This window comes from Thermobia domestica, chromosome 8 (genome assembly GCF_964235325.1).
Source record: "Thermobia domestica chromosome 8, izTheDome1.hap1.1, whole genome shotgun sequence".
NCBI lineage: Eukaryota > Metazoa > Arthropoda > Insecta > Zygentoma > Lepismatidae > Thermobia > Thermobia domestica.
Window position 1 is genome coordinate 149,449,892 of NC_137461.1, and position 21,848 is coordinate 149,471,739.

At 34.2% G+C, this 21,848-nt stretch overlaps 1 protein-coding gene across 1 annotated transcript in view; it reads left to right on the forward strand.

Moving 5' to 3' along the window:
• The window catches only part of LOC145693274 (clavesin-2-like), a 110,696-nt gene that overhangs the window by 4,796 nt on the left and 84,052 nt on the right, over positions 1-21,848 (forward strand). The window contains exons 2-3 of the mRNA XM_081769118.1: positions 6,968-7,128; positions 9,526-9,617. Coding sequence (XP_081625244.1) covers positions 6,978-7,128; positions 9,526-9,617 — 243 coding nt within the window. The 5' untranslated portion in view covers positions 6,968-6,977. The remainder of the gene's footprint in view (positions 1-6,967; positions 7,129-9,525; positions 9,618-21,848) is intronic.

The window sequence follows — 21,848 nt, forward strand, 5'->3', positions numbered from 1 at the left end:
TCGGTATAGATCTACAGCAGCTGTTTGACCAGGTTTCTACAGCTCGAATAACAAAACACCCTTCTGATCCTTCCAGATGTAGAATGAACTTTTCTTCTCGTGGATATTGCGTTTTGCTTGAGATGTTGATGGCTGGCCTGGATCAACCCATGATCTTGTGCGTTTCGATTGTCAAAATAAATCCATTCTTTTTAATCCAGTATCAATTCGGCGAAGAAAGTACTTCCTTTTTCCTGAGAGTAAAAATTCGCAACTTATTTTTCGTCTGGAACTTATAATTCGTTTATTCCTTTTGGATCTTTCCTAAGGCATATAGACGTTTGAAAATAGTTGCTTTATTAACTAGTAACACTTTTGCTAACTGTTTATGCGTTTGAGACTAATCTTCATCCCTCAAGGTTTGCAATTCAACGTCTTCGAAGGTTTTTCACATTTTTTTGTCCTCAATACTGAAATCGCCATCTTTTAATCTTTTAAACCATCGTTCGCCTTGCTGATTGATGCAGCATGTCTGTTATAAGTTTCCAAAAGCATATAGTGGACTTCCTGAGAACTTTTCTTTAAAACAAGTAGTGAAGTAAAACTTTCCGCAAATGACGTTTGTACGGAACAAAACTGGTCTTTTTCACAGAGAAAGGAACACATGTTTTTGATATCCCAATCTAATAATTTATAGCGTGTTTTCAAGCTGCACCTATATCTTAAATACACGTGTTGCAACATTAAACAAAATTCATTGTAATAGATAATTCCATCTACGCAAGACATATTACTACAACTAACAGCATCCTTTTCATGAAACATAGAATCCCAATTACATGAAATCACATCGAGAATCCAGCACTGAAAGCATGTACGATTATCATGTAGCCACGACGGAGTTTTGAAACATGTTAGGATTTACATTATCTATATATTTGCTTGTTGATAATGAATAATGGAAATATATTTTTGTTGTTTTCGTATTTATTTTTCATATTTCTCCACGGAGACGGTTACTAATCCTCTTCCTGTTCTTGAAGCTGTATGTTCGCATTCCCTATCCTCAATTTCTACTACGCCCGCTGAAGTCAAGTCAATATTGTCAGCTTCACCTGACCATTGTGCTTTTGGACCCAACAATATTTATACAACCTTCCTTTGCAATACAGCCGCGTCAATTGCTCATCCTGTGGCTTTTTTTTTTTTTTTTGTTTAATAGATGTTTTATAGAAGGCCTTTTCCCCCAATTTTGGAAACAGGCTAACATTATTCCATTCTATAAAGCTGGCACTAAAACTGATGTATGTTTCTATAGATCCATTTCTCTTCTCTCTCCGTCGTCAATTCTTTACGACAAAATCATGAAAGACAGATTTTACAAGTTCACAGTCCCTTATTTGAACATTGCATAGCATGGCTTCCTGCAACAGAAATCATGCCTCACGAACCTATCAGAATTTCTTAATCATGCTGTAAACTGTATTTTAGAAACTTCTCAACTGGATGTAACATACTTAGATTTCTCCAAAGCTTTCAACAAAATTGATACTCATCTGCTTCTTTACAAGCTATCCAACAGATTTAATCTTCATGACAAATTACTGTCTCTACTAAAGGATTATTTTACTGATCGTATGCAACGTGTTGTTATGCCAGATGCATCATCCAAATTTGTCCCACTTCTTTCTGGAGTTCCCCAGGGTAGTGTTCTAGAACCAATGCTATTTCTTCTTTACCATACATGGCTGATCTCCCTTCCTTCCTGTCTTTAGCATTTATGAACATTCTTCTCTTTGGTGATGATTGTAATATTTTTTTATATATAAAAACTCTACTATAGATAATGCCTTAAGACTTTAACAAATTCTTACTAAACTTTCTGACTAGTGTGTGACTTGAAATTTAAAAGTAAACCCTAAAAAATATTGTACTCTTAGTATTTCTTTGAAGAAAAATAAAACCTATCACATTTATTTCATTAATAACAATCCTATCGAAAGAGACCTGACACATAAGGATCTCGTAATATTATTTGATGAGAAACTAACATTTGTTGATCACATCACTTTTACTGTTAAGAGTGCTAGGGGAATACTGGGTACTCTTCATAGATTTACTGAAATTCGAAATCTCGAATCACTCAGTATTTTCTTCAAAGCTTTTGTATCTCCTAAAATTGAATGTTGTTCACCGATATGGAATATGACCTGTGCTTCAAACTTATTCCGTTTCGATTCTGTCCTTAATTTTTTTCTTGCCATTGTCAAACATAGAGTTTCTTCAGTGTGTAGTCTTAATAAAATAGAAATCCTGAACAAACTCAATATTCAGACTTCACTGACTCGACGTATGGTGATGGACTTGCTCTTTCTCCATAAAATTATCAGTGGGAAAATTAACTCCGAATTGTTGGTCTCCGTTCTCAATTTTCGCGTACTTTCTCGCCTTATTCGTACTGATACGTTACTTACATAGGTAATACCAAGATTATCAATTATTCAACTTCCTTATATTTCAGACTGACATCATTGTATAATAGTTTATTGTCAGATGTTGATATTTTTGACTCTGAAAATCATTTTGAAAAAAAAAGTCAAAGTATCTGTAAATATGGTACATATTCTAGGTATATATAAATATATGTTTTGTATTTTTTTATTTTCTTATTTTTTATTTTTTGTTATTACTTATATACGTTGTTATATTGTTTCAGTGTGAAATGGACATTGATATGTATCTGAAATATTTGTAAAAAAATAAATAAATAATACACAACAAAGAGATTGACAAATCCTATCGTTATTTATCATTCGGGATAGCGCGAACATGTATATTTTGTAACCTAAACTTTTATCTTTAATGTAATCTAAGTCGCCAGTTGTTTTACTCCAGAGAACTGGTTGTACTCTGCAGATTTCACCAACGTATCTACTGGTTTGTAGCGCGTTATCTGTTGTTTGTTCGAACAAGGTCACATGAAACTGTGTCATGACCACAACGTGGGAGAGATTTTTACAGTCTTGTAGCTAGGGCATAGATCATATTTCGGGAGGCTGAGTTTTCATCTTAAACATAGACACACACACCAACTAATAACTGAATCTTTATGGACGCAGTGGGGCTGAGACCCACAGGCTACGGGCCTTTGACTACCTTGCTCTAAAGATATGCACGCTCTTGCTACTACGCTGATATATAGCGTTAGGCTGAGTTCCATCATTTATGGCAGTGAAGGCCAATTTCTAACGTACCATGGGCCAGAAGAAAATAAGAATGAAACTTGCGGGCCGTTTCCAGATTTCTTCATTAAGAGCCTAAGGTACGAATATTATATGAGTAGTATACAAACACTATTTGAAATTTGTATTTTACTAAAAATCACTCCTGTACCAATGGCCTTACCTTGCAGAATGGGATTTAGATTTCAGTTTAGCTTTCTTTTCGGTAGCAAGGTTACATGAAATGTGAATCTACAGCTTAACGTGGGATCCGACCATATACGTTCTCCCTCCGGGAATCAAATCAGGTCGTCCGTGTCAAAGGTACGTTCATACCCACGAGGAAGCTCTCTTGCAGAATGGGCTTGGTGATCAGAACGATAAAAAATAATTTTCGCAGTTAAAAATAATGTTTCAATTTAGATGTTATAACGGCCGAAAGCTAACAAATCATACATTATTTATTTTAATTTTTGGAGCGTGTACGGTCCGCGTAAGTCTGCTTCTCTGTGTCTCTATTGTTTATTCAGAAGCCAATAGAACATAAAATATCAATTGAGTCAAGTTAATAAACTCTCCAAGCAACGTAAGTAGTGCAGTCATATTAATAACTTAGTATACTGGCCATGAAAAAAAAAAAAAAAACACCTGTTTTTGAAAGCTTAACCTACAAATGCAAAGTGTCTGTTCGAAACTTTGTTCCATAGTAAATGTTTCGAAGACCCTTATATCACTCTCGCCTCTTTCAACAAAAAATAAGTAATCTAGTAGTAAAATAAGTATACTTGAATAAGTACTTTATCCAGAATGTAAGCGTTATCATTATAAAAAGTACCGTAGGGCCTATAAGTACAAACTGTAATCATGCATCACTATAGCAATAATATAAGCACAGTGTTTCTTTTTAGCGGTATGGTATACCATGACCATTTTGAGATTTATTCTTTATCTATCTACCTGTCTGTCTGTTTCTCTCTCTCTCTCCCTATATATATATATATATATATATATATATATATATATATATATATATATATATATATATATATATATATATATATATATATATATATATATATATATAGGCCAGAACTCACGAAGGGATTTCAAATAGCATAACTTCTCACGTATGTTTGCAATATGTATAGAAATGCTGGTATGATATATATTACATATGGGAGATTTACGTCATTATGTGTGAAAAATAATTTCCATCTCGCACTTCCTGGATGTCTGCTTCATGCAATCTGGAAAATAAGACAGAAATGGTGGTTAGAATATTTTCCCCATCCTTATATTACAGCGATCACAAGGAACATTTACATTAACCTTATTCTCGTAGAAAATATTACGTGTTGGAATCTCTTTGTGAATTCTGACCGACCCTACATATAAAAAATATCAAATTGATATATAAAATTTTGTTAACACAATTCACTATGTGTTCTTGTTGTTGTAAGTATGTTAATGTGTTGGATATTGATTGGCAATATTTGTAACATATGAATTAGTCTACGTATAACGTAAATTGTACAGTTAGTATAAAGATTATTACTGATCATTCCCGCTATCTGAATGTAAATACTAGCACACTTTCCTTCTGTTTTTTTAAAAAAGTACTTTATATATTGTTAGTATCTTTCTTGCTGCCTACGATGCCCTGTAGTCAAAGAATGGATGGAGAACGACTTCGTTCTCAGACTTTACTGTTTCAATCTCTTTCTTTTTGAAGAACTACTTATGTCTATGCAACAGACAAGATTATTGTGAAAGTGCTGAAACATTCCGTCTATTTTCCATGATTAATTGAAGCAAGGGAACATGCGTGGATCACTGGCTGCCAAAGAAAGAGACAATGCTTTACAAATCTAAGGTGTTCATGTTATAGAGCCTTTTTATATAAGATATGAAGAACCTCTTTTTAGTAAACACCCACCAAAAGGAATTCTGTTTCAATCACAAAAAAGTCTCTTAAGATCCTTGTAATACAGATTCTCATCACTAACCTAGTGGATAGTATTTGTGCCTTTGGTGCATGGGGTCCAGGTTCGAATTGCTGTAGGAAAGACTAAAAATTTGTGGTTCCATCCCACCTTTAAACTGTAGATTCACTTCTCACATGGCCCTGCTGCTGAAAGAGATACGAATTTCAATGAAAAAAATATATATATCTTGTAATATAAGCACTTTGTGAACTTCATACCCTCAGTGTTGACATTGTATATAAGCTAAGCTTTATGCAAGTTACCATATAACTGAGGAGTGAGGATCTGTGTTCTGGTATACGTCACGTAGTATATCAGATAATTCGGACAGATGTTGAATGCTTCTACCTGATCTAATACGGAGTTCCAATTTCTCACCATAAAATATTCGATGATTATAGATCAGGATTTCGAGTGGGCCAAACCAATTTGAAATCATTATTAACATCATATCATTGTCCCAGGAATTGTTGCAATATGTTACTGGCATTACCGTCAATAGAATTAACACGAATCTATACTGTAAACTTCCATGTATTCATTATCAAGATTGTAGCAATAGTAGTTTACCTACTGTCAGCAGTAACCAATGGTCCAATGCCATAGCCATAGCCTGGGAAACTATCTAACACCATAATTGTTACAATTGTTTCATAATTGGTATAATGTAGTACTCTGAAAGCAACTGTGTTGCTGAGGAATTCAACACTCAAATATCTCAGAGCAAAATACTTCAAATTGCTGCACTATTGTCCACATCTATAATAATAAATAAAATTTTGTATATGATAATTATCAGCTTTTCGCATAAATGGGAGTCACCTAAAGCCACTACATGATGTACACAAATAGATCCTTACCTGATCTTATATTACATGAAGATATTTTTTTTTTCGACTTTCGACTTGGAAGGGATATAGCGGGGATCAAAATGTATGCACGTTTCTGGCTGTTTGCAATAACACCTTACATATATGCAACCAGCATTACGTATTTATTATGCGCCCCTACATAATAGAAAAGCACAAAAGTGTTGTTCTTCGTTGTTTATTTATTTATTTACTCCCTTTTTTACCTTTAGATATTCTATGTAAATATTTTCCTCTCTGTGCGAAGTAGAAGCATTTCAGCTAGTTTGGGATTAAACAACACCAAATGCGTTCAATTCGATTGATAGGTTTTCTGTTCGTAATGTTTCAATAAGAACTAAGACTTCTCAAACATCTTACAGGCAGTGGATATAAGTTATAGCAGATTATTCGAATAACACGTAGCGTTATGTTTTCCAGAGAAGATAATCTCGTAGGTCATAAATAGCGGGTACTAACCTAACTTTTGTGCTATAGTTTATAAGAACTAGATTTACAGATAAGATTAACATGAAAATCGTGTTTAAATGGGAATCGTATTAAATACTACTAACACCCACCTTCAAAATTTCTAGAAAAGAAATTTATAGGTTTAATATCCCACGGCAGTGTCGTTTAGGCAGAAAAGGGATTATTAAAGAAAGTGAATGATTATGAATGAATGTAGGAAGAAACAGGAGAAACTCGAGAAAACCAAGGTCACGATATTGGCAACCACAAACTCATATGACTAGAGATCAAATCAGGTACGCCTACTTCTGGTACCAGATTTGAGCACTCTAACACTGAGGCATCATACTTCTGGTAACAAAATGTTATAGATATGTTACTCAACTGTACAGACTCACTTTATCCATAATTAATAGTAATATCATATTGTTTAGTTAACGAAATATACTCTATATATTTACAGATAAATCAAAATGGAGTTTATGAACATTTCTATTATTGATTTTGATCAACCGAAAGATAAATGCATTGAACGGGATTGGAGAATCAAAGCACGACAAGCAGTTGGCGAAACTCCTGAAAGGATGGAAAAAGATATTCAAACTCTCAGAAGTATGATATTGGGTAAGTACCAGTGACAATCTGTGAATGTCTGTAAGTTTCCGCTATCAACATTGGATGTTTATATATATTATTATTTTAACTTTTCCTTAATACCATTTATAACTCTGCTGTGCTTTTTCGATTTTTTTAAAGTAAATTATACACAGAGGAAGAATTAAAATTAATTTTTACTTAAACTACCCAAGTAGGAAATGATGAAGTGCATTACATTGTAGAGAAGATAATGTTAGTGGAGAGCGAGAAATTTAAACTTTGAGTTTGTTTACTAAAATTGATCTCGTGAGTTAAATCACTAAGTTACCGGTATATCATGAGATAAATCATTTCTCCATTTGTGGCTGTAGTGAGAATTTACACTACAGTGTAATTGTTTTCGAAATGGTTTTATTTTGATCTTATTTTGAGGTTACTAACATACAGAACACTGTGAGATGCGAGCTGGTAGTAATATCTATAGACAAATGCTGAAGTTTGAAGGTGCTCGAACAATACTATGAATATAACTCTGTATAAGAATACATTTTGTGATAACCATAGCCTGTGTCTAGTATGACAAGATTACTCCATTAAACTTTTATTGTGCAATTAACTAAAGCATTGTTGTATAGTAGGGCTACGATAAGTGGATGTTTGTTCCATAGGATTGTGACATAACTATCAGAATTCAATTGGTGATATACATGATGGGAATTAAACAGTTCCCGGAGCAGACATTATCTCCAGTCTCAGCAAGACAACGAAGAGAGTCTCAACAGAATAATCATCCGACCCTTTCTGACAGGAGGGTGACCTCCAGTGCAATAAGAGACACCACAGTCCCCCTAAGAGAGTATGTTCATTAAGCATATCTAGTTATAACAGTGAGAATATCAAGAAAAAGAACTTTATGGCAACTCTATGTATTTATAAGATAGTATATGATTGGTAATTGGTTTCCTGTTATCACACTTAGAATTCACAGAATTGATCAATAGAACAAAGCGAGAAACGTGCAAAGTGCGTGGAAAATATAACAAAAACAAATTTATTATCAGTGAGTTTTTGTTTTTTTAGATAAAGTATTTCATTGAAATGTGGGTGGTTCCATCATTTAGACTTGAGATGTGTGTTAGCGTAATCAAGTCTAGGAGGCTTAGGTAGGCAGGTTTTATAGCCAGAATGAAAGGAAATAGAAATGTTTCAAAATTTTAACTTGAAATCCAATCGGAAAGCTACTATTAGGAATACCTAGATGCAGATGAGAGGACAATATTAAGATGAATCTCACAGAAATAGGAATACAAAGTAGAAATCGGATTCAGTTGGCTGAGGACAGAAGCCAATGGGGGGCTTTGTGAACTCGACATTAAACCTCCGAGTTCTATAGGACATAGAGTTAGTTAGTTCATGTAATATTATGTGTCATGAACTACATGTGAAATCGAAAAATTCACATATGAGGACCTTCGAGGAAAAGGTTAAAATTCTAGTGAATTTTAATTTACTTTTGTAAATTTCTTAAGATTGAGAGTTAACTGTGTGTGGAATTTGTATCTTACCAAGTATAAAAAGGAGGCAAGTTAGTATTTACACTATTGGAAATTAAAGATGCAACACGAAGATGTTATTGTGCTGAGAACACTACATTCACAGAATATAAAAAAAAAGGTGGAAGAAGACTAATAGCGTTATCACTCCAGTACTGGCCACATCTAAAAGAGTAATCGGAAGCAAACCAGTGACGCAAATTAGTAATGGACGAGTTTTCGTTCGAGATGAATGTGTTTAGACTGCGTGCAATGTCTTATAGTTGGAGGCAGCAGTAATTCCAGCAAGTATCCATCGTTATTCGTAGAAGAATTGTATCTACAGATTATTATACCACCACATTGACAGAGTGGAACCAAAGTGATGCAAACACGGAATGAATGGATCCAGAATAGATGGATCTTGTCATACTACCAACAGATTTTTTTATGTTTAAGACTATGGTAGATTGAACATCCATATATTGAACACATAGATGCGAATTCAAGGATATTGTGTAGTTTTCAGTGTCCACGAATAGTTCAGAGTCATCTGGAAAAGCAAAACATTTGCATGCCGCCAATAGTTGTTACTAACATTAGGAGGAAACCACAATGTAAACTTAGTTATTTCGACCTATCTGCCACATTCATTCACTTTGGCATTTTTCATTCAGAAGGAAGCATAACTAATTAACGTAAGTGGTTGTCGTTTCTACGTTAGGGGGTTTAAAAGGCACATTTTTAGAAGCGCTTTCAAGTCAAAACTTTATTTCCTCCTACTGTAAAATTAGCAATTATGAAAATGTTACCTTTTTGAAAATAAGCGTCTCAATTTTAGAAGCCTTCACAGAAATTAAAGAAGATTTATTATTTTTTTTCGTTTCTATAGCTCGGAAGGACCTTTATTCTAGGACAGACGATTTGTTTCTTTTAAGATTCCTGAGACATTGCAAATATGACTGTGATAAGGCATACGAATTGGTGAGTGATTAAGTAATAAATTAATTGTAAGGTTCTGAGAATTATATTCTTCCGTTTCTTGATAGGTCTTAAGTAGATATAGTTCACCATATAATAACGAGTACCAGAATATTAAAGTTTCCAGAAATAATCTTCATAAGATAGCCCTATATGCAAGCTGTTTTCATGACCATGTTAAAAAGATTTGCAAAACAATTTGCTACATCAAACAGAACAAAACGACCAAATGCATAGGTCATAAAATATGTTATTATACAAATGTATGTAAGATTTACTATAAATTTTGAAGTCATCCTAAAATCTCTACAAAAACTGCAAATACTAATAATTAAAGTTCTAATGTTATATACTAATGGTATTTTACCATCCTTGAAAGGGTTACAGGAGTATTTCATTAATTTTAAAGAATCTAGTGCCATTTCATTTAAAACGCCCGATAGAAGAAATTAGTTAATTCCATTATGTCACGGATATTTTGCTCCTATCCTAAATGCTAGTTTTTGTTCTTGAAGTCCACGATAACTCCTAAAATCTTCGAAGCAATAGAAACAGGAAATTATAAATAAACGTTAAACAAAATTTCATACTTTTCAGTTGATACCCAGCTCTCTTATGGTTATATGATTACGTGTCTTTGCCATGGAAGACCAAGATTTAATTTCCGATAGAAACTTAGTAGTTTGGATCCCACACGTCGAAGTCTCATATAACCTCGCTGCTGAAAGGGACGCTAAACTCCAATCCCTATTTTTATATAGGCGGAAAGTATTTCCCTTCCTTTTTCACGAGGGGTCATGATGCGTAACCTCTAAAGGTTGACAAGGTTATAGAATTATAGAGTGCATACCTCAAAATATCTTGTCAGGAGATATCATATTACAGGAGATGAATATATCATTGTTTCCAACAATGATGGTGAGTCAGAAGTGGAAAATGGACGAGATCATTTTACTAGGTTCAATTACGACGTACAAGAAATGTAAGAAATATTGCACGCTGTTGTCATCTTCATTAGTGAATAAATTTCTATTTGCTTCTAATACAAGGATAAAACTTATTGTATTTATGATAAAACTTGACTTCGTAATAGTGATCATTGTCTATTTTTAACAAAAGCCATTAACAGTGTACTCTGAAACGAGGTAATTAGAACTTACAAAAGTAGAGGAATACTAAAGAAATTGATATTTTTAATTATTTTGATTATCTACAATAACCATGTTATAGATATACATAGAACATTACCAAAGATTTTAATATTTTTGGTGATTATAACATTCTAATGAACCGATGTTTTGCCTTGGATACAAAGTTCTCATTTTTGGAACAATCCAGATGAAATCGACCAATGATGATTGCTGGCAAAATTTAGTTTTTTATTAATTGTTTTACCTAAGATAGTACCACATTCAGGGAGTTGGAAACAGGTATTCATTTATATTTTGGCCACGCAGGTTTTGTCGTAGCGGCTATTTTGTATAGGCACCTGAGAGTATTTTGAACCTTCCAGAGGATTCCGTTAAACGCTGTGACTTTTAAGGTTTTAAAGATAATTAGTTCAAATCAAAACCATATGAAAGATAATGGAAAGGACAACATTTTGTGTTCTGTGTACATTGAGACATACTTTATAACCTTGAAAAAAAAAATTGAACATTAAGATTGGAAACCTAGAAATAGTCATTTTGGAATGTACATTTTGTAACGAAATAAATGAGACGAGACTCACCTTCATTTGTTTGTCTACATAGAGACTAGATAATAGCAAGGGTGGATAACTTAACGAAATGTGCAATATTTACAATTTGTTATCTGTTACGGTTACTATTTTGTAACCCATTTCTGCACCTAGTTAATAACGTTATTAGTCAGTGTAACTTTTAAAATGGTATGCTCTGAATTACGTTACAATGAGTAACGTTATTCAATGGAACATTCTGCATTTCGGTACTGTAGTTACAGTTACCAAGGGATTAGTGTTACTCGAAATACCCACCTATGTCGTACCTGCTTGAGATTGTTAAGATAAAACTGGTTCCACTGAATACCAGTTCTCTCTCGAACCCAAAGTGTTTTGTTCCTTGATTTTAGCGATATGAAACGTATTGAAATTCTGCAGAACATTTTTGTGTAAGTAGACATATTTTTGTTATGATGAGTACCACTTCTATGTTTCTCTTTTCTTTATTGGTTACCTTTTGTACCTGTATTTCATCTTCCTCAATTCTGAGGGTCTTGGAGTTACACTTGAGTAACGTTTAAACATCCTTGGCGACAGGGAAATGAAAAATGAAATGAAATCTTTGAGTTTTACGTCCCACGGTTATGCCTTTTAGGCTAAAGGAGACGGTGATAATGAGAGATGAGTGAAATGGTGGAATGAAGAAAGTGGGAGGAAACGGGAGAACCCCGAGAAAACCCACGAGCACGGTGTCCTTGGCGACAGGGAGTCTAAGGTTGGCTTTAAAAGAATCTCCATTATACTAGCAAATAAATTCCACGTTTTTCAGTCTGTTTTCTTTTTCCTCATACTTAAGATTCAGTAAACACCTTAGGCTCCCAGGCACATGTCCTTTGAGAATAGCATTACTTTGATTGCTCTGTATTTAAAAAGAGGAAAAAGAGAAATGATCAAAGAGTGAAGTTTTTAATATAAGCTTATTGATAAGATTTTTACTTCTTGTGATGACACTGCCGATAGTTGAGTTGATTTGGAGTTTAACGTCCTTTTCGGCAGCGAGGCTTTATGAGACGGGACATATTGATTAACATGGAATCGAAATCACATGTGCTCACGCCGGGAATCGAACCCGGGTCTTCCAGGCCAAAGGCACTAAGCGCTTAGGCATAAAGGAGCTCACTGCTGGTAGTCACCATATATGTTTATTTTACAACAGTCTTGCACTGACCAATGTGATTGAAGCTCGAGCTCACTTCCCAACAAGGATCGAACCCGGAGCTACATACACCAAAGTTACACATACATTGGCCCCCAGGGAAGCAGGAAGGACATTTCATTTGCTTGCAAGCAATTTAGTTTATAAATCAAATACACATCAGACATTAGTGGCGTAGCGAGAAACTCATCAATTGGGACCAACACACAAGATTTGGGAGAAAGGATCTTCTGAGGGGGTGCACCAATAACTACCAGTACATTTGAATTGAATTGGAATTTTTTAAATGCCTTTAAGCACCTGTGGTGTGAATGAGGAAATACCCTGGAAATCCTAAGTATCTGTTCTCGGTGAATCCTTTTGTTGAACTTTTAGAAAATTGACTTAAACTATCGATTTTGCAAAACATCCCTTTGATTTAAGTCCAAATCGAAACATGACAAAAGAAAATTTCGGAAAGTGTTGCTATTTTCACTCCTAGCTTCTCACTTTAAGTAGTGTATATTTACAAGGAAGGGGGTGCGCGTGCACCTTTGCACCCCAATAAATCCGGCCATATATATATATATATATATATATAGTGTTGTAAATAGAAAAAAACCGTTCGTATTTTTTCAGAAATGTACGTTTTTTTTAGAAAAAAACATTGCCTCTCGTTTTTTTTCTAAATTTCGTTTTTTTTTCAAATAGTCTTTTGTAATGTATCTTACGTCATTTAAGTCTGAAGTATTTTTATGTAGATATAATTACCATAAAATGCAACATAAATTAAACACTAGATACTGATACGGTACAAATATTTTACAATTTATATGAGTAGCGCACCTACTAATAATCCGGATTTCTGTACTGTTTCACCAATATCAACGAAGAAATAAAAGTATAAATGAACATTTGTTTTTTTCGTGAAAGTAGGCCTTTAATAAGTACGAAAATAATATCACGAACAGTATAAAATGCAAATAACTTGTCTAAAGGTAAAAACTAATACTAATTTGCCTACTAATATTTTTCTGAATATCATATATAAATAATTTGTCGACTAGATATATGATATGCATTGCTGGCTCTACCATATGTGCAACACGTGCATTTGCACTGGGCTGCAATATCTGTCATAAGTATTTCACTTAAAATAAATATTTCTTGTTGGAGACAGACTTCATGATCATGGTAGCTAAATTTACTAACCTGACCTATTTGAATACTACATTCATAAATTATGTTTAGGTCACATTAGTTTAAGTCACATGATCAGTGCTAAAGCAAATGGTAAAATAAATCCCAGCATAAATTGCTTGATTGTTGTCAAATACAGGAACTCAATTCTCGAATGCCTGTCCCCTTTGGTTAGTAATCCAAGTTCTGATATGAAAGCTTCTCTTGTCTTTGTCGCAAGTAAGATCGTTATCATTGAAGGTGGAAACACTATTAAAAAAAACAGATGTAGAAGGAAAATCAAGAAATAAAGGTAAAAGAGCTAGTTGCACTATGATTGCAAACTGATATGTTGAGATTGAAACTCGATGTTGAATTCTATAAAAAAAGGACGTATTTGCTTATCTTTCACTAACATAATAAATTAACATTTAAAGAAAAAAAAACAGACACAACAATATTGTATTTGTAGTAAGTATTTAAGCCTTTCTGAGTGTGAGTGTAGTTTCCTTCCCTTTCGTTGTTCATGCTGGAGTAGCATACTTAAAATCGTGACTTTTAAGATTTGTTCTTTCTGGAGCAAGATTTAGGCGGCAAATTACGTCATTGCGCGGGCGACAAATTGCCTAGGGTCGGCCCGATGATATGCACACTCATGTCCACAATGATTGTCGCATATCTATAACGGTCTTCTTGTAAGAATATAATTTGATAATGATTTTGCAGGGTACTTTTAATACTGATGATGTGTGTATAATCGGAAAATGTATATTTGTGGTAAGTTTCAAAGGAAAAGAATTATAAATACGAAAATGAGAAAGAGTAAAAGAAACAGTTGCTAAATGGACAAGAAAGTTTTATTTTCGCTTTATTGTTCTTATTTACTGATCTTTTGACATGAAATTTGCCACATACATGTCTTTGCCGATTATACACATACTAACATTATAAGAAATACTGGGCGAATTCGTTATCAAATTATGTTCCTACAACAACATATTTATAGAAATGCGACAATAATCTTGGACATAAGTGTACATACAAGACATGAATATAGGATGACATAATTTGAAGTAATGCAGGGTGTTTCAAAATGAATATTAGGGTTTTGAAACTTTGTAGTATCTATTACAATTAACTTACAATTATAAGTATTATCAAATAAAAGAGCAACTCAAACAGTTTTGTACACACATATGCACATTCATTGTTTCCTCTGTCTGCCGTTAGAAAGAGCAAGTAGCAAAGATGGAGACTAGAGACCAGAAAGATTTGTGTGTTTTAACTTTGCAAAGACTGAATCTGTAGTTACAGTGCAACCGTCTGTGTGAATTTAATGTTTTGTGCCATATGGCGGAAAGGTTATGGGCCTTTCTCACCTATTGACTCAATGTGTGCCATGTGACGAATGAAGCTCACATCGAACACTTGAAGGAAAAACTGTTTGAGGTGTTCTTTTATTTGATGTATTATTTATAATTGTGCGTAAAATGTAATAAGTACTACGAAGACCTGCATTTCTCAGCATCAGTATTGGAACTAAGATGTAAAAAGGAGAGGTTGTGATTGTTTACAACAACGATATTATTATTAGTCAAGACTATAATTACTACAACAACACAAGTTAGTAGTCAAAACAATGTAATTAAATGTACACTCGTAACCCTTTCGGACCCAGGTGGCCAAAGTGGCACATACGGGTGTGTCAATTTTTTAATCCGCTCCTGTATGGTCACTAATTAAGATATCGGTATATATAGTTTTTGCCAAATAAAGTTGGTCCATAGTTTATCATTTTAGTTTCTTTTTCTTCTGTGTGTCGAATTTCCCTCTCAAATTTCACCCCAGTCAAAAATTCGAGAATTTTCGAATTTTCTTTATTACTTTGCCCCTGTAGCTTCATTCGTTGTAGAGAGACCTCCTTAAGACTTGTCAGGTAGATACGTCGGATGAAAACCTAATTGTTGACATCAATTGGACGGGCTTCCGCGCAGTGTTGCCAACTACGGAAATTAAAATCTCCTTAAATTTGGGCAAAAAATTCGAAATTTTTGTTATAAACCGTACCTATATGTCCGAATGCAAGTCCACTTACGCCAGTCGAACATTTGTTCTTACTGAACAAACTCGGGTACATATCGTTACAGTGGGGTAATTAGGGGACGCACGAAAAATTCGGATTTAGGTTCTAACTCTTGAGTTTCCCCTACTTTTCTGTTTATCGAAATATATTTTTGGTAATTAAAAGCATTGTTTCTTAAATATCGCCATGATACTTGTAGGATATATTAGTAATGTACCAGTGTTTATTTTAAGACAGTTTTCGTCTGTCTGGTAGCAGTGTTGCCAGCTACGGAAAATTTTAATTCGAGATGTTAGGGGAAAATTACGTGTTTTGTCTATTATATCCCTCTTGTTGGCTACCTAGGAACAAAAGTAGGCCTACCAGTATCTGAAAATCTTGTCTTTACCCTTCACATCGCACTATAGAAAGTTTCAATAGGATAGTTAGGGGAAGAACAGTTAAGGTTTACAGTAGACCTTGTTCTCTAAGTGGAAAGATAACTGTGATTTTTTTAGGTAGATTGAAATATTTTTTAATGACCTGCTTACTTTATTAGATATCGTCACAATACTTGTAGGGTATATTATAGGGATACCAAAGCTTCTTTTAAGATAGTTTGTGTGTGTCTGCTAGCACTGTTGCTAGATACAAAAAAAATAATTTCCGATTTTAGGGGGAAATTTTAAAAAAATCCCTTTTTGTCTCTATTATTTCCCTCTTGTTGGCTACATTCGAACAAACGTACCACTGTCTGAAGTCTCGTCCTTAGCCTACACAACACACCATAAAAAGTTTGGTAGAATAATTAAAGGAAGTACAGTTAAGGCTTATAATAAACTATGTTCTGTAAATGTTAAGAAAATTGTGAATTTCTGAGGTAGAATGAGATTTTTTTTTAAAAAAATCATGCTTACTTTGTTAGATATCGCCATGATACTTGTAGGAAGTATTCTTGGGGTACGAAGGTTTACTTTCAAATAGTTTACGTCTGTTGTATGGCAGTGTTTCCAGCCAAAACAATTAATTCCCGATCTTAAGTAAAAAATTCAGCAAATTTCCCTTTTCCCTCTATTATTTCCCTCTTGCTCGCTACGTTGCAACAAATGTACCACTATCTGAAAGCCTTCTCTTTAGCCTACAGAACGCACCATAAAAAGTTTCAATAGGATAATTAGAGAAGCTGTAGCCCCGGTATATCTGTTGGTTTTTGCTTCTGAGGCGTAAAAAGTGTCAAAATTTCATGTGTATGGAAACAGAGAATTTTTTCTTTCTCTCTTTGAATGGAAGCCAGCGACTTTAGGTTTTCACTGTACCTTGTCAACGCACCAAAGATTTTTTTTTAGGTGATTGAGACCCATATGGCAACAGTGGTGCTAGATACAAAAAATCTTGAAATTCGGTTAGGGATTTTTTGTAAATTTTCACCCCTACAATTTCTCTCCGTAATTTCCCACCCGCTCGCAACACTGCAATGTAACGTATACCAAAAAATAGCCACATTCCTTTTCTAAAAAACAAGGTTTTAACCATATCAATAGGGTAAATGGTTTTTGAGCAATAAGTCACTAACTGACAAAGTAGGAAAACGCCAAAAATGATCTGGGTCCGAAAGGAATAATCACACGATTTTGCTCGTATAGGTACAAGGAAACAAACGATTTGTAAGTTACGAGGGCTTCGACTCAAGTTCTATTGATTATTTCAATAATCTTCAACATAAATCAATAAATAATAGCTGCCAGAAAAAAAACAGACATTTGAAAAAAAACATGAAAAAGAACTGTTTTTTATTGAAAACAACTTCACAGAAAAAACGTTTTTTTACAACGCTATATATATATATATATATATATATATATATATATATATATATGTGTGTGTGTGTGTGTGTGTGTGTGTGTGTGTGTATGGGTTGAAAAATCCGGAGTGCTAGGTCACCATAGCGACTTGAAATATGAATCTAGTGTAGGGTTGTTTTGTTTAGAACAAAATGTTTAAAACAAGTGATTAAATGTTGTTTTAAACAATTGGTTTTGTTTAAATCAAATTTTATATACGTTTTAAACACACATTTTTAAGACTTGTTTTAATCATATTTCTATTTTATCTTATTTTTGTAAAAAAAAAAGAAAAAGAAAAAAATCTGCCAGAGAAAGAAAATTGTCAAAAAGTGCTACCCATTCAGAAGACTATTTTCTTTTCATGTGAATGTTTTGATTTCTCGTGGCAATGTGGTAATCTACAGTTTATTTTGTCTCATTTTCTCCCTTTGATTTTTAATGTTCATTGTATTGTTTAAATGCTTATAAGTTAACTTGCAAGAAAGTGTCATAGTCGAAGGTTGTACTACTTGTAGAGCTGATATTAAAAAGTAAATAAAAGAATTATCATGGAAACAAATTTTTATGTTGCATTCAGTAAACAAACATATGGTTCTTGCGGTTCTGAAATTAATATATCGCAGGCATTCCTTGATATAGTAGCTAGCCTACATGTTGGTTCTCACCAGGTACATTCGCGAAGTGTCCTGTCGAGATTCGTGTAAAATTGATTTAAATACAAAGTTCTCTGCTGTCTAATGTGTATTGTACTAAATTTAGCTGCCCATGCCGGTAATTGGCATATTTATGGGCCTTCATATATCCGGAATTCTATCATACACTACTATAACGCTCGGACACAGAATTTCTTTTAGTTTCTTTAGATATTACTCACTGAACATGAATATGGGCATATGCAAAACAAATTGGATCAAGTACTGCTTCTGAAACATGTTACCCACCCCAGCCGCCATCTTAGATCCGCCATATTATGTTTTACTTTCGTTTTTTTTTCAAACGGAAATAGGTGCAAGTGTTACATCGGACACGTGCAGGTGTTATGTTTACATTGACTGGTGTAATGTATTTTACCGTAGCTTGCACCATTTGGAAGGTATTGCATGTTCATTCCCTCCAGGCACTTTGCGAATAGACATTGCAGATTAATATCAGTTACGCTTACGTTTTAGATGTTGACAAATCAAAACAATTTCTAACTGGAAAACTCCTTACAACATAGGTGTCATAATCTTATTACATTTTCATGAGTGATTGTTATTACTTCCATGTTATACTATAATAAGGAAGTTTTGTATTACTGTCAAAATGCCTAATGTAGATCCAGATACGGCCAGAGTTGGGTGAAGACGTACCATTTCCGTATTGACATCTGTGTGTCTGCATGTATATAAGTTCAGAGAATATTTCATCAACGATAACACATTATACACACGGGACCCTGCAAAACTAAAAAGAAAAGGCCTAATATCAGTATCACAAATAGAACATACTAGACCCCCTATATGTAAGCGGAATCCACTTTCAACATCGCAACACTAATCGGGGGGCTTGAGCCGGGTGATCCTCCCTGTCTACGCCACTGTCAGACATGACCTACAGCTGAAGGGGATGTCTTCCCATCATCAGAGGCTTCAGGATCTTCATAACATGTAAAATTTAATTCATAAATATCTTAGAAAATACTGCATTTAGGAACTTGTAATTTTGTACAAAGATGGTAATTTTGTTGCCAAAGAGTAATACAATTCAGATGACTGTCACAATTTTGCACCTAATTACTTGGATTAATTGTAATGCATTCTTCCGTATTGAGTTACTGCAGGTAAAGAGTCAAAAGACCACTTGCAAACCTCATGGATGACATTCTTTGAAGAACAAATGCTGAGGAGGGATGTATTATGACAATTTGAAACGTGAAATCCGTGTCTACCCCTCCAGTTTCATAATCATTTATGCCTTGAGCAGTCTCCCTTCCTACTCCCACCACCCACTTCCTACTGATTTCCCACAACTTTACGACGCAACTATCTGAATGTGCTTTTTCGGCGTATGTTGGTATGATTCACGTGTCAACAAAATACTTCGTAGAACAAAGATAATGATCTTTGAAACCTCAGTATGGAATGTCTTTCCAATTGCTTTTCCACATTTTTTGTTGCTTGGAACGGATGGATTCTCCTTCGAAGCAGTAGCTTTAACCTTTTCCACTCACAAATGTACAACCAAAAAAAAGTTTAAATGTTTCTTATATATTTGCCTATTTCTTTTGTTTTCTGGAAGGATAGATTTCTTTTCATTTTATAATATTTATCACAAAAACACACATAGTATGATGTTTCTGTGGTTAGAACGGATTAATTGTGTGCAGGGATGGGAAAATCAAGTTTTAGTTTTTTTTTTTTTTTTAATAACTAGAGTTTGGTTTATCAAAACTCCATTATATATTTCGCGTGTGTCCGTGTGTGACAAAAAGTAAATAAATAAATAAATAAATAAATAAATAAATAAATAAATAAAGTATTTCATGGATAATCACCAATTTTTTTAAAAATACAAAGAGTCAAGAATTAGGAAGTGAGTTTGTTATTAAAATAGTCTTCTCAAACCGAAAGTGGTTTAAATAAACCATTTCCGGTTTGATCATTGATCATCATAGATCGAAAAACGTAATACGTATTAAGATTCGGGTTTCTGTTTCGTAAGAACATATTTAATCTCTATTATTACCTCTCTACTAAAACCGGAAGTGGTTCATTCAACTATAATTTTTCGTTTCAATAAATATTGGTCTACATAGAGCAAGAGCGTTAAAAGATAGATGAAAGCAGTTTGCTCCAATCGAATAGCTCTCAAGTGTCTCAAAAGTGCAGTGGCGTAGTCAGGGGGGCTCAAGCTCTCCCCATTAGTGTTGTAATGTTGAAAGTGGATTCTGCTTACATGAAGTATGTTCCATTTGTAATGTTAGAACTTTTCTTTTTAGTTTCCTTAGTAAGCATAAGAGGGCTTGTAGTTTTACTGCAGATGTAATTAAGTATATGTGTATGTAGTACTTTATTCCTCGGTAACTACCAGCTAAATTTAAACCAAATTAGATATACAAGTACCCAATCATCTAAGGAAAAGATCTCTACATGTGATGGCCGAGCTTCGTCGGTGACAGGCTCGGCTAGACTTTCCTTGTATGTTCTATTTTATTTCTCCGTAACTACTGGCCAAATATCATCGAAATTTGGTGCGCAGATAGCCCATTGTCCAAAGAATAAACATCTATATACTTGGTGGCCGACTCGGTAAAGGATAGGCTCGGTTCGGCTCTGTTTGTATGTGGCACTTTATTTCTCGGTAACTATTGGTCAGATTTAAATCAAATTTGGTTTTCAAGTATCGCTTAAGGAATAAAGATCATTATATATTATTTCTGGGCTCGGTCGCCGACAGTGTCGGCTCAACTTGCCTTGTACGTTGTAATATTTCAGTAACTACTGGCCGAAATATTTTAAACAGGGACGCAAGTATAATGCATGACAAAAATGTCCTTCTCTCACCTTGCCTTATGTTTTCTTACTTACTTGACAAAAGTTATATTATTTTGCTTGGTGAATTCTTTTCCTTCAACCTTCAGAAAATCATGCTTTTACAAAGCTCTGCTTTCTTTTAATCCCCAAACAGAAACATGATGGCAAAAAGTTTCGTAATGTGTTTCTATTTTCACTGCTCGCTTCTCATTTTAGATAGTGATTAAAAGAATGCTCGCTCCTCGCGGTATATATATATATATATATATATATATATATATATATATATATATATATATAGAGAGAGAGAGAGAGAGAGAGAGAGAGGCGGTTCCAGGATATGAACAAGGGAGGGGCTAAACCATAGCTTGCAGCTTTATCGAGTGTAAAGCAGAATTGAAGCCCATTTTAACCAGTGTATACCTGATCGTCAAGGGAGGACTATAGCTCCTATAGCCTTCCCTCGGATCCGCGCCTGTATACAAAGGCGCAGATTTCTCTGCAAAATGGGGAGCCTCATTTAGATGGAGAAGGCATATATGAGGATTTTAAAACAAATTGCATTCAAATTATTTCAAATATTATATCTTCTTAGAGTGAATAATTAGGAAGCCTTAAGGAAAATATACGGCATATTACACTACAATCGAACAGTTGTAACCGGGGAAGGCGACTAAACGCCTTACCCCACACACAAAAAAAAAATATCTATGACATTCCCCACTTCCTAAAAAATTAAAATGGGCAAAGATAGG